Source organism: Sminthopsis crassicaudata, chromosome 1, assembly GCF_048593235.1.
Source record: "Sminthopsis crassicaudata isolate SCR6 chromosome 1, ASM4859323v1, whole genome shotgun sequence".
NCBI lineage: Eukaryota > Metazoa > Chordata > Mammalia > Dasyuromorphia > Dasyuridae > Sminthopsis > Sminthopsis crassicaudata.
The window spans coordinates 264,792,462-264,806,549 of record NC_133617.1 but is presented as its reverse complement, the minus strand read 5'-3'; the positions used below and the strand labels follow the sequence as shown (position 1 = coordinate 264,806,549).

General features: G+C 34.6%; 1 protein-coding gene across 3 annotated transcripts in view; it reads left to right on the top strand.

Moving 5' to 3' along the window:
* The window catches only part of NSMAF (neutral sphingomyelinase activation associated factor), a 60,020-nt gene that overhangs the window by 45,089 nt on the left and 843 nt on the right, over positions 1-14,088 (top strand). For 2 of the 3 annotated variants that reach the window (XM_074278736.1, XM_074278735.1), the window contains 8 exons: positions 1,288-1,346; positions 5,690-5,757; positions 7,380-7,447; positions 7,841-7,964; positions 8,315-8,398; positions 9,723-9,873; positions 12,687-12,789; positions 12,984-13,093. In XM_074278736.1, the coding sequence (XP_074134837.1) occupies positions 1,288-1,346; positions 5,690-5,757; positions 7,380-7,447; positions 7,841-7,964; positions 8,315-8,398; positions 9,723-9,873; positions 12,687-12,789; positions 12,984-13,093 (767 nt within the window). Of the gene's footprint in view, positions 1-1,287; positions 1,347-5,689; positions 5,758-7,379; positions 7,448-7,840; positions 7,965-8,314; positions 8,399-9,722; positions 9,874-12,686; positions 12,790-12,983; positions 13,094-14,088 lie in introns of those variants that run through there. The other variant, XR_012484320.1, reaches the window with a different exon arrangement.

Genomic DNA, 14,088 nt, shown 5'->3' with positions numbered 1-14,088 from the left:
CTTAAACTAGATTATCTTTCAGGATTCTTTAAGCTTTAACGGACTTTCCTGTTCTCAGTAAGAGGAAATATGGAAAAGAGAATTCACATATGGTATTGTGTGTAAAGCCCCATTCCTAGATGTTAGGGCTTCCACTTTTGACCCTTATATAGTAGTTATCTATTATTACTAGCTAGGACTGTTGATCTAGAGTGGGAAAGAACCTTAAAAGTAATTTACAGATGAGGAAACTGAAATCCAGTTCAATGACTTTCCCAAGGTCATACATATAGGTTACAGTAAATGGCATGTGTAGGATTTTAATCCAGAAGATCTGGATTAAAATCCTTTTCCACTTCTCTATGCTTCTTCCATATGTACTTTTACTGGCAGTTTCTTCTCTCCATATTTTAAAATTTTCAGAAACCTCAGGCCCTTTGGACAGATTTTGAAATTATGATTCATAGAAGGAAGTTCAATGATGACATTTGCTGAATAGTGGTTGTGGATGTCAGATTTTATACTCTTGAGCCTTTATTGTGCTTTAAGTTGGTGTGATCAGTGGGGGAGGCATTTTATGGAATGAGAACTTATAGGCTGCTGGATATGTTTTATCAGAACTCTTTTATAGGATATACTTGTAGCCAATGATTTTTTACTAAGGCTGGAGATGTAGGCATGCATGGGCTAGATGTCTCATCCTCATAGACTATGAACATTACCATTACTAGAGAAATGGTTCAGAGGAGGAGGTCTGATAGCCACAATTAAACAGTGTCATCTTAAAACTGCAACTCTGTGTTATTATTTTATTCCAAACTGACCTTTTGCTTTTCTGGAGTTTCAAACTGATGGCAATGCAAATGTAATCAAACCCTTCTAAGAATGTGGAGAAATATAGGCAACCTGTTCAGACACTTAGAATGTTATTCTATGGGGGAACAAGTCTACTGGCAAATTCATGTGCTTATTCATTTCAGCTCAGGGGGGTAGAAGAAATCTACCACTTCCCATTTAAGAAAGATATTGTGGAGAAAGTAGAATTGGCTTGGTGAGTTGGAAGAGAAGTTGCCTAGCCTATCTTAGCCTACCCTTGCCTTAGAATACCTGTAGAGCAAAAGGATATGAGTGGACATGAGATAATTGAGTAACAATTTAGTAAATTTGCATAGGACAGAAGACTTGGGGATCTAGAAAGGAGGGAAAAGGTAGGAAGACAAAAGAATATAGGGTAGTGGGAATTGAAGGATAGAGTAAATCCCCTACAAATATGGATAATAACTGATCTATAAAATTGTTTTTAAACAGGACAATTACTGGAATAGCAGTCTCTTATAATGGGTCTTCAGTCTTCACAACATCTCAAGGTTCGTCTGATGTTATAAAAATTGAGAAGTGAATCTCAGCAGCATGACTAAATCTGATACTTTCCAATTCAGACTCCTTTATATAAGGAAGAAACCAAGTAACAGAGAACTTAAATCACAAGAGTTCTATTCTGTATGCCTCCTTTTTGGTTTGTTTTAATTAAATTTCTTTGGGCATTTTACAACGTAGAAGGAGTTAGCTTGAAATTTAGTTATAGGCTCGTGGGTCTAGAAGCAAAAGGGATCTCAGAGGCTGTCTGTCTGATGAGAGAAAGTAAAGGGGGAACCCCGTTTGTCAGTGCAAAGATCCCATGATGCGCAGTGTCCCCTGTAAATGAATTTGCAGGCCCGAAAACCTAGTTTGATAAATAAAAGGTTTATTATAGAAATTTGGAAGTAAAATTCAGTTAGAAAGACTACAGGGCCTAAGGTGGCTGCTGGGCGAGCAGGAACCCTCACATGGCCAGAAGGATACCATGTGTTGGAGGGGGGGCTCCTGCAAAGAGAGAGCTCAGGCTTGGCTCTTTTATACCTAGAAGGAGATTGTGGGCAGTTCCAAGTTCTTGGCGGGCTTTTCAGATAAGGAAGAAATGGTTTGTGGGGGGCTGAAAAAACCCAAGCCAGCTCAGATCCAGTGGGGGCTGGGGGAAGCTGAGCAGATAGTGGGGGCTGGGTTCGGATATTCAAAAGGGTGCTTTTTGACCAGGATTTGTGAATCAAGATCAGCCATGGGGGTTGGGAAATCAGAAAGGAATCTTAAAGGGACCTCAACTCCCATCAGGTCCAACCCCCTCATTTTACGATGAAGGATACTGAGGCACAGAGAAAAATGACTTGCCCAGGATCATCCACGGAATAAACAGGATGAAGTCTGAATCCAGATTCTCCAACCAACCCCAAAACTAATTCCTTTTCATCAATCCCACTTAATTCATTGGGGTATCTTCCAGAGAATTCCCTCTCTACAGAAATCTGAATCAACCTATAAGGAATGAAAGACTATCCGGGATGAAATTATAAAGATACAAAGAAACAAGCCTGACAAAAAGAATTTGTTTAAAAGAGATTGCTGTTCTTCTATCATTATTATCATTTATGTTATACCTTAACAAGTTTGCTAAAATAATCTGAAGTTTTTAGTTAATAAGTATTTTTTTTAAAAGATTATATTAATACAACATCTCTGAAGTGGACTGAAACAAGAAAATATATAACTATGAATATGTCTGCTTTCCCTGGTATCTTGATTTTTAACATTTTTATCTGTTTCCTTTTTAGATTTTGAAAAGTTAATTTTAAGGAGGATACTTTTAACTAAGCAATCTATTCTTTTGCTCTCTATCCTATTAAGCTTTATTTCTGTTGTATTAATCCAGAAGCTTATACTTTTCTATCAAACACTATCAAATAAGCCCAAGTGTGCTATTTGATCCTTGTTTAGCACAATATTTTATCATTTGTGATTTTTCATCCCTTTTACATGCACAAATATCTACTTCAGTAGATATTCAAAAGCAAATTCCCACAGAGGACAGATGTGATTATAAAGCCAGTCAAAGGAAGTTAATATTCTGATTCTTCACTAGGCTCCTTTAGTCTCCCAAGTTATACAAAGGCTGTTCTTATGAAAGAAGGAAGCAATGATCTTTTGCCAGGATGTTCATTCATTTGTGTTTTGCTATATCCCCAGTCTTTATACTGTTAAATAGGGCTTTGTATTCTTAGCTGGGCTTTTCTGACACAGTTGGTTTAAAGTCCTTCTTTAATCATTGTATGATCTTGTAAATCTTGACATTCCTTTCTCCAAGCTCTTGAATATTAAAGTTTAACTGTTATTTTTGATTTGTCAGTAAGATATACAAAAATTTAAAAACTTTAATTTTTACTATTTGCTCATCTTAATTTTTTTTAAAGAATCTGTTACTGATATGCACATTTCCTGCATATTCTATTATTATTTTCATTGTTGAATGTGTTTTAAGTATGGAGAGGTAGTAATCAAGGTGTGCTTATCTAATAGCTCAGTTTCAAGATTGAAACAAATATGTAATACTTGTCCATCCAACAATGAGAAAAAGATTATTTAGTCATGACAGGGACAGGATATTTATTGAGGACATAGCCATCCTGTACTAGTGTTGGCATATTGCTGGAATTTTGCCTTAGGGGAGAACAAGACTCAGGGACATTTTCAGTGTCCTTAAAACTAATTTAGCCTGTGTGGAATAGGATTTGAAGAAAAGTTGTCCAGACCCAACTTGTGGGGAGCCCTGATAGATAATCTTCTTGCCACAGGAGAAAGCCCATGAAAAATTACATATTAACTTGCTCTTATATTCATCTTTAGCATTATCAGAGAGCTCTATTACATAGTAGAAAATTTTGATCTTAAGAAAATGTCTTCTAGGGAGCAGCTAGGTGGCGCAGTGGATAGAGCACCAGCCTTGAATTCAGGAGGACCTGAGTTCAAATGTGGTCTCAGACACTTAACACTTCCTAGCTGTGTGACCCTGGGCAAGTCACTTAAACCCCAGCCTCAGGGGAAAAAAAAAAGTCTTCTAAATAATTATAGAAAGAAAAATGTCGTTTCATTCACCTACTCTCTCTGTTCATTTTATTATATTTCATTAATTAAGGAATATAACACAATATGGAAAAGTTTGAATTCTAAAAGCTAATCATATTAAAAGCTTGATACAAGTGCCTCTCAGATAGGATCTATACCTGGTAGTGGAGGATTTACAGTCCAATTTCCCTAACTTTCAACCGCCCCAAAGTGATTGTAAAGCAAGTCATTTTTCTCTGTGCCTTAGTATCCTTCACTGTAAAATGAGGGGGTTGGGCAGACAGCCTCTGAGATCCCTTTTGCTTCTAGATTTCTGTTTTCTTCAGTATCTTTATGCTTTATAATTTCATTGATATGGATGGATACTCATTCCAGCAATACAGTTTGTAATTGCTTTTAAACTTTGTATACAACCTTTGAAAGTTCCCGGGAATGAAAAAATTTTCAGCCTATTTTCAGTATTGATACTGAGCATCTCTGAAGGTCACTACACTTGTCTGTAGAGAGTAGCTATGTGGTCCACTGCCAGGCCCATATTTGAAGTGTGGTAGATCCTTGTATTTCATTGAAATAATTTCAGAGAACCCAGTGTCCCCTCAGAGCTAGTAGACATCCAAGGTAGGACTTCAATAGAAGGGTGATCAGTACCTTCATGGAAAGAATTCACCTGTGTTTGCAAGTGCCTTTTTGTTTTGTTTTGTTTTCTTCAGTTACCATCAGAGAACATATGCAAAATATGTAAATACTGTCATGGAATTTCAGCATGGTTATTTTCTTTATAGTTCCATTTAAGGTATAATATACAAAATAAAAAGTTAAGACTACTATTTTCTCACAGTTTTTAAATTAACTCTCATGTTTGGACATTAAAGTAAGTTTATATGTTAGTGCCAAATCTTGGATGTGCCAAAAGTGAGGTGATAGTCTTAAAAAAAAAAGATTTTAACTGACTTTAGGAACATTTAAAAGTTTGTACTAAGCAAATGAGAATAATGTGCTCAGATATTCTGCTTCAGGAAATTAATGATAGCTTTAATTGGGGGTTCCTTTCCCATGATTACCAAAGCAAGGAAGGCCCATAAATATTATTGAACTATTTGTCAAGGCATATATATTAGGTGAAATATTTAAATAGTACAAGTTAACCATTTTAAAATTTTACTTTCTGCCTATAAGCTCAATTCTATTATTATATTTTCAGATTTTAAATTTGATCATGTTGAAATGTGAGAAAAATAATACAGTATTTCATTTTGGTTCTATAAATGCTTTCCTTGGCAGAGAATATTTCATGCAATTGAAGAGTTGTTGAGAATCTCAGTTGTCATTTGGACCACTCTCCTACCTTACTATTATAGAATTCCTCTATGGCATGTGCGATGGAAAGTCACCCTGTCTCTGAACAAACATTTCAGTGGACAGATCTACTCCTTCAAGATGCAATCTGTTCCATTTTTATATAGCTTTAATTAATAGAAAGTTCTTTATTAACTGATGGTGTCTGAGTACAAATTTTAGCTTACTTTTTTCCCTTCTTCATTTTTTTTCCATAGGTTTTTTATCTCTTTTTCACAATGTGACTAACATGGAAATGTTTTGTATGACTGCACATGTATAACATTTATCAAATTGCATGCTTGCTTATTGAGGAAAAAGAGGAAGAGAATTTGAAATTAAAAAGTAAAAGATCAAAGTTATATTTACATGTAATTTTTAAAAATTGTTAATTTTTCAAAAGTTCTTTCTCATATTTTTTCTTAATAATTAATCGCATTAGATTCTACATTGAAGATGTTTTCTAAAGAATCCAAAACTCTCCAAAGAAGTATATCATTTTCAAATATGGTGAGTTACTTTTAAATCTTATTTTTTTATTGAGGTTTGATGGACATCACTATAGTTAGTAATTTGATTGTAGTGATTTGATACTTAATTGAATTTCTCTTTAATCTGTCCCCATAGAAAATGTTTTGTGTGTTGTTCTAGGTTATTAAATTAATCCATTTTTGAAATCTTTCAGTTTTTCTTTCTAATGCTATTGTGTTTGACCTAGAAGTTAGTGAATGAATGAATGAAAAAGCAACAGTTAAGCACTTACTTTGTTCTAGGTATGATCTATATTTTGAAGGTTTAAGTTGAGAAGATTAGAAAGTTCTTAAGGAATGTTCTTAAGGAAATTCTACCCTAATTGGGGGAAATAAAACACAAGCAATTTCATCTATAAACCAGATAGCAAGACTTAGAATAAAGTCATCACAGGGTAAATGGGAAGATCCAAAGGTGCATATATTACATGCATAGGGTAGGGATTGTGGAACATAAAGATAGGACAGATAGTAAAAGAATATTAGGAGGGAGTGACAGTGCAAATAAGGCTGGGGAGTTGATTCCCATATAATCCATATTTTTGAACAGTCAGGTTTCTGAGAGAGAGTGGTAGGTTCAGGACAGCCTCAATTGTGTGGCTCTTCTAGCTGCCCAACTGCACTAAGTTGGTTCTTTCCTATTTTTGTTTGTTGTTTTGTTTTGTCTTTTGTTTTCTGGTTGGGAGGAAATCAGGTTTAAGTGACTTGTCCACTTAGTAAGTATCTAAGGCTGTATTTGAACTTCTGTTCTCCTGATTTCAGGGCTGGTGCTCTATCCATCCTGCCCCCTCCCCTTTTTAAAAATTATATATTCTCCCTTTATTTATTTATTTTGTTAAGACAATTGAGGTTGTGACTTCTCCAGGGTCTAACTGCTGGTACGCACTAAGCATTTGAGGCCAGATTTGAACTTAGTTCCTCTTGACTCTCAGACTAGTGCTCTATTTACTGTGCCATTTAGCTACTCCTGTTATGTTGGTTCTTATTGAAATAGCTTCTCCACTAGAACTTTGAGTCCATGTAGGAGGCTATGTCACCTCTATTTTGTCCTCCCTTTTCACAGCCAGAAGAATATTCTGAAGTTAAGTGTGAATCCATATTCAATGGTCACCTCAGTATTTTTTCCCTTTTGCAATTCTTGATTGGCTTCCCAGAGTCTTGCCTTATGGTATAGTAGTAGGAAGCTTAGTAAATACAATTTTTTAGATCTTAATTTGTATGTCTCTTTCTTAAAATGTTTAGACTAAAGTAAAATAGGTTCTTATGTGCTGATGTCTTCAGAAGTTGATATTATGCTTAGCTATCTATTATGTTCACATTTTCTTACATAGCCTAGTGAGAAGGGGGAGAGGGCAGAAAAAGTCAATAAAGAGAAGTGAGATTAGTTAATAATTTAATAAGTAATAATAAGGTAATTTGGAGGATAATTAATACTTAAGTAACTATTGTAAATAAGGTAGAACTTAGAATTTGAATAGCCTATTTTTTTTCCAAAAAAAGAAACAAAGCCTCATTATGAGATTTTTACCTCCATGTTTTAAAGAATTATGTATAATCTGTAAATCACTAAAATTAAATCTTTTTTTTAACACAAAATTTCAGGCTTTATCATCTTGTTTAGTTTTACCAGGAGATAACACTGTCATAAGTTCTTCATGGGATAATAATGTGTGAGTATTATTGTTTGCTTTAATATATGATATTATCAACTGCACTGAAAATATTATGGGGGCTTAGAAGGATGCAGATTGAAATTGAGGGGATTCTTTCCTACCTCATTTTAGAAAAAACAACATTTGTGTCCTTTTAAAGAATGTACAAATAGGACATATTCAAAACCCAAATGAAAATAACCCCACCTAATCTTTGTTTTTAATTCACATTTTAAAGGTGAAGGGTCTATCAGATCTGAAGTAAGCAATCTACAACTAGAATTAGCTGTGTAAATCACTTAGTAGATTTGAAATTTTAACAATCTATTGTTTCTTGAGTATATATTTAAAAGAGCCACAATATCAGTCTTAAATGATATTTTAATAACATTCATTATCTTTTCTCTTAAGCTATTTTTATTCCATAGCATTTGGAAGACGGCAAGACACACTAATGGGACATGATGATGCTGTTAGTAAAATCTCTTGGCATAACAACAGACTCTATTCTGCATCTTGGGACTCTACAGTGAAGGTTGGTAAATATACATGAAAGTGAAAATTCTTGGAGTAATATGAATAACGGCAACTATTATATTACTGATTATTATCTTAATATTTCTTAAATGTTTACTTGCTGGTAGCTTTTTTTAAAATTCAGTGATATTTTAGGACATCTAACAGTATTGCTTACTTGGATCTTATATAGTATTCAACCATAGAAAAGTATCATGATATTTAATTAAGATAACTAGCACCAGCCGTAAGGTGTGCAATGCATATGCTTTTAGAGCTGGAAAGACTAAAGAAATCATCTAGTCCAACTAGAAATATAAACAATAACTGTGCCTGGAGTGAATACTTAAAAATATGCTTGCATCTCAGGTGTGGTCCTGTGTTCCTTTGGAGATGACAGGGACCAAGAAACATCACTTTGAATTGCTGGCTGAGTTGGAACATGATGTCAGTGTGAGTATGGACAAGAATGAAATATAGGCAGTAATTTCTTTCTTTCCCTTATGCCCACACTCTGTCTCTCTCTCTCTCTCACACACACACACACACACACACACACACACACACACACACACACACACACATATACATACACACATTTTTAAAATTCTGGTTTTGTGCTATTTCAGGTGACAGTTAATCTGCCTTTTAAAAATGTTTCTGATCCATGACTTTTTTGTCTCTCTCTATTGCTTTGCATAGTTCTTGTATATTTCACATCTTTCTGTCATCTATCCAACAAAGGATAAAGGAGAAATTTAAGATGAAGATTCTTGAATCAGAATAAAGCTTTAGAATACTTTAACGAACCACCAAAAGCATATCTGTCTTTGATAGTTGCCTATAGAATATTAAGAAGTATAGGAATTGTTTCATCTACCTCTCTCATTTTACAGATGAGGAAACCCAAGTTGTTGTTCATTTGTTTCAGTTGTGTCTGACTTTTTTGTGACCCTAGTTGAGGTTTTCTTGATAAAGATACTGCAGGGATTTGCCATTCATTTCCTTCACCAACTCATTTTACACATGAGGCAAGCCTAGGTTAAATGAGTTGTCCAGTTACATAGCTAGTAAAGTGAGGCTGGATTTGAACTCAGGTCTTTCAGACTCCATTCCACTCAACCATCTAGCTGCTTCTGAGGAAACTGAGACTTATAATTTTATTTATCTGTTGACATGTTACTAGGGTGTGTGTGTGTGTGTGTGTGTGTGTGTGTAAAATATGATGTTGATATATATACTTACATCTATGTAGTTTTTTTCCAACAAATGTATACTACAGCTTTTAACTGGTTAAAATTTTAAAAGGTAATAAACTGATTCTTGACAATTTGCCTGTTCTATCATTTGGGAGGTCTTTAGCAAAACCCATTTCTATCAGGAGTTAGCTGTATTTCAAACAGTTTGGCAACTTCTATCGTTTTTTTTTTTTCTTACTCCTGATCTATTTTTCTGAGAATAACATCAGTTCAAGTTTGTTTTAAAAAAAAAAAAAAAAAGAAAGAAAAAATAGCATATTTATTCCAGCAACACTTCATCTTTGGCAGCATACAAAGAACTTAATTTCTAATTTTTAAGAAATAGGAATAATTATTTCCTCTGAGAAGTTGGTCTTAGGAAACATCTGTACTATGACACCAAAAGGAAAAAAATTTGTGGACAGTATAGCAAAGTTGAGTGATTGCATTAGAACTAAATTTTTGAAACTACATAGTGACATGTAGTTATATCTATTTATTTCTATTTGGGATGCTCATCAGTGTACTTCCTTTCCTAGGTAGATACAATCAGTTTAAATTCTGCAAGTACACTCCTGGTGTCAGGTACCAAAGAAGGCATTGTTAATATTTGGGACCTTACTACCGCCACTATGTTACATCAAATATCCTGTCACTCAGGAACTGTATATAATGCTGCTTTTAGTCCTGGTACGTATTTTTCTAATTTCTTTAGATGCCAGCATACAGATTGAATTCCCTATTTCCCCTGTCTCTCATTCCACTGATCCCTGAGTCCATATGGGAGGCTATGTTGGTTGCTTCTACTTTATCCTCCCTTTTCACACTGCCAGAAGAATACTCTGAAGAATGAGTCCATACTCAATAGTCACCTCAGCATTTTTTCCTTTTGCAGTTCTTCACTGGCTTCCCAAGGTCTTTCCTTACAGAATAGTAGTAGGAAGCTTTGTAAATACAGTTTTTTGGGTCTTTAAGACATAAGTATGTGTTTAGATTCCTATTCTTATCAAGTTTAGGAGAAAATTCTCCCAATAGATATTTATTAAACATTGTTTAAACAGAATCCTAAGTGCTAGGGCAAATTTAGACAAAGTTAATAATACTAGCTGATATTTCTATAGTACTTAAAGCTTGCAAAGTACTTAAATACATTATCTTAGTTGATCCTCACAACAGCCTTGACTATATTCTCATAGACCCATTTTACACTTGAGAAAAGTGAGACTCAGAAAGGTTAACTGACTTGTCCAGAGTCACATAACTAGCATGTGTCTGAAACAGGATTCCTAACTGCTGAGGAATTTTGAATCTGGTTAGGAAAAGAGGACTAATACTTCGTAAATATAAGACAGCTTCTAATGTATACTGCCATACAGAGGTCATGAGAGTGCACAGGAAGGAATATAAATGAATGGTCAGGGAAGGAAACTGGATACCTGGAGATAAAAATAATCCATCTCACCAAAGATGCAGGGCTTCCCTCTGTCTCAGTGACCTCAAGTCCAAATATTATCTCTATTTAGATAATTCCCTAATTGAGTTAGCCAGCCATAATCTTTTTTCAGAGCACCAGATTCACATCATTCATTGCCCATTAGATATTCAGACTCAGTCTTATATGTGTCCCATATCTAAGTCAAAATTCATCTTTTATCCAAAACCCAATCACTTTCTGATTTTCTTCTTCTGCCAAGAGCACAGCCTTTTTTTCTAGTCAGCTAGTTTTATAATCCAGAAGTCATTCTCAGCTCTATACTTTCATTTATCCCACATTATCACATCTTGTTAATTCCATACCACATTATCTCTCACATCTTTATCCTTCCATCCACTTGCATGATCATTACCATAGTTCAGGTTTTCCTTCACTGTGTCTCTTCAACTAATGTATATCTCCCAGTTAGACTCCCTGCCTCAAATTTCTCTTCTCTAGGCCATTTCCAAGTAGCTGCCAAAGTGATATTCCTAAACCATAAATCTGATTGTATTATTCCCCTGCTCATTAAACTTCATTAGGTTCCTGTTACCTCAAGAATCAAATACAAACTTCTCTACTTGGCATTTAAATCTCTTCCCAACAAGCTTCTATCTACAATGTCATATTCCAGGTTCACTAGATACTTTGCATCACATATTCTTTAGCCTAGATAAATGTTTCTCACCTAAAACATTTCATTTCCCACATCCCTGCCTTTTCATAAGCTATATTCCTTACCCAGAATGTATTTTCTCTCACCTGTATCCCTTAGAATACTTAGTTTCTTCAGAGCTTAGCTCAAACACCAGCTCCTATATGGGTCCTTTCCTAATTCCCCACCTCCAACTATCAGCATTTTCCACACAAACACACTTTTACCCACCACTTCCCCTAATCCTGCCCGGCTTCTTTAGGAAATTAGCTTGTATTTATTTTGTATATGCTTTAGATATTCACGTGTCATTTTGTCCAATAGAATGAATATATAACCTATGAGATCAGGGACTATATCATATTAGACTTTCCATTCCCAGAATATAAGATTACACTTGACCCATCCGAGGCACTTAACAAATGCTTATTAATTTGGTTGGTTGGTTGATGAACAGGCAAGGAGAAGGTTTTCAATGTGCCACTGTTTATAGGTCAGCCAAGAATCCATTTGAACAAAAGAAGAAATTGCAGTATTGATAAACAGTGGAGGAATAGGACAAGACCACGTTTTGACGAGCTTTCAAAAATTGAGCAAAAGGATTTATGTTATGTGGGAAAGGGAAATTATGGAAGGGTTTTGTGCAGAGCAAATGTGATATGTTTTTAAAATTGTAATCTGAAAGCATTTTGCAGGCTGCATTGGAATATGGAGAAAACTAGATTATTGCAGAAACTAGAATTACTGCGGTAAATAATAGATTAATATATGGAAAGGGATTAGTAATGGGAACATAAAAAGAACAGACATAGGAAACATTTTAATAAACTCAAAGGACTTAAGTGTTTGACTGGATGGGAAGGAATCAAATGATGATACTGTTGACAGAAACTAAGAAATCAGAAAGAGAAAACCGCTTCAGGGAGATGAGTTCAGATTTAAAGACATTATTTCACTATTACCTCAAAGGGGAAATGCTATAAGCAATTAGAGTAATGAAATGAACTAGAGCAAAAAGACAAAACCAGAAGTTATTAATGGTCATTAATTAAGTCATTAATGTATAAAAAGTACCTATAGCCATGAGATTAGAGTAGTTCTCTGAGGTAGATTGAGAACAGAAGAAAAAAGCCTAAGCTTTCCTGCCTATAATTACAATTCAGGAAGAAGAAAAGAAATCCTCCAAGAGAAGAATAAATTTCAAAGGGGATAAAAAGACATGAGTTCATGTTATCAAGTGTAACAGAGATCTAAGAAGTTGATAGAAAAAGCAGTTGGATTTGGCAGGAAATTCTTCAGAATAATTTAAAATGGAATTTTTTTTTTTTTTTACTCATCCTTTAACAATGTTGCCTCCTTAAAATGTTACTTTAGATAGTCGCCATGTTCTTAGTACTGGAGAAGATGGTTGTCTTAAGGTAATTGATGTACAGACAGGAATGCTCATCTCATCTATGACTTCAGAGTATCCACAGAGGTATGTGTCTTTGAGATGCTTGTGATGCTTTATTTTTATATATTTTTATGTTTTATATTTATATATTACTTATATATTTATATTATATGTATTTAAATTTATATATTAAATATATTTTATATTTTATGAAGACTTTTAATTTATAATTTTTGCATTTTATTTACTTCTAAAAACTTTTCAAATTACTTTTGCAGGTGCTTTCTTTGGGATGGGAATTGTGTTTTAGCTGGAAGTCAATCTGGCGAATTGTTAGTTTGGGACCTTATTGAAGCAAGAATTAGTGAAAGAATTCAGGGCCACACAGGTAAATTCTCTCTGTAGTCTTCTATGTATTTGTCCTCAGGAGATACTTAGATCTCACTCTAACTCAAAAATATGAATGTTTTCTTGAGGCAGGAGTGAAAAGTCTATTTTGTTTTTCATGATCATATGTAATTTCATGGTATAAATGTTCTCACTACCATTTTGAAAGTGGGTAAATCTGACTGGACCATCTGAGTGGGCTTCCTCTCTGGAGGACAGCTGTTATTCTTGGGCTCTAGTGCTAATCCTGTGGATATGCATTCTTTTTTATTACAGCTCACAAGCCCCTATTGGTGTTTCCAATGAACAATGAATGAATCTTACAATCTTTTGATTCTTGAAACTCTCCAAAGGATAATTATTTAAAGCCCCTAGGGTCCTAACTAGTTTGTTGCCCAGCTAATAAATGTTGTACTCCTTCTAATTCTTGTTAGGGAAAAATATTATCTTATCAAGGGATACTATTTTTACATAAAATTAAATCCTTTGTGTTTATATTCTAGGGGAGGTGAGGTGGAGCTGTTAAAACAATTGGATAGTGTTGGGCCTGGAATCAGGAAGACCTGACTTCAGATACTGCTAATAGTGTCACCCTAGGCAGTTCACTTAAATTGCTAGCTGCATGTCTTTAATATTCATTGTAAAGAATTTTGAGGTTTACCTCAGAAGATATAGGTACTCAATCAGAATTTAGGCTGATTGGGGATAAAGTGGGTAGACTTGTGGGATAGTGAAACTCTTTCCACTTCAACACCTTCAGTTTTAGTTTCCTGGGACTTGCTGAGAGAGTGGGAGAGGGAGGGAAAGAGAGGGAGAATGCTGCCCTTTTTTTAAACTATGGAAAAGAGGTGGAAGAAAATTTCTCATTTTCTGTATCTTTCAACTGAAAAATCAACAGCTGTTTTAGAATCAAAGATATTCAATTTAAAATCTTATGAAGAATTTAATTGGATGAGGTCCAGTGTGAACCACATTAAATGAATGTTAAGGACTATT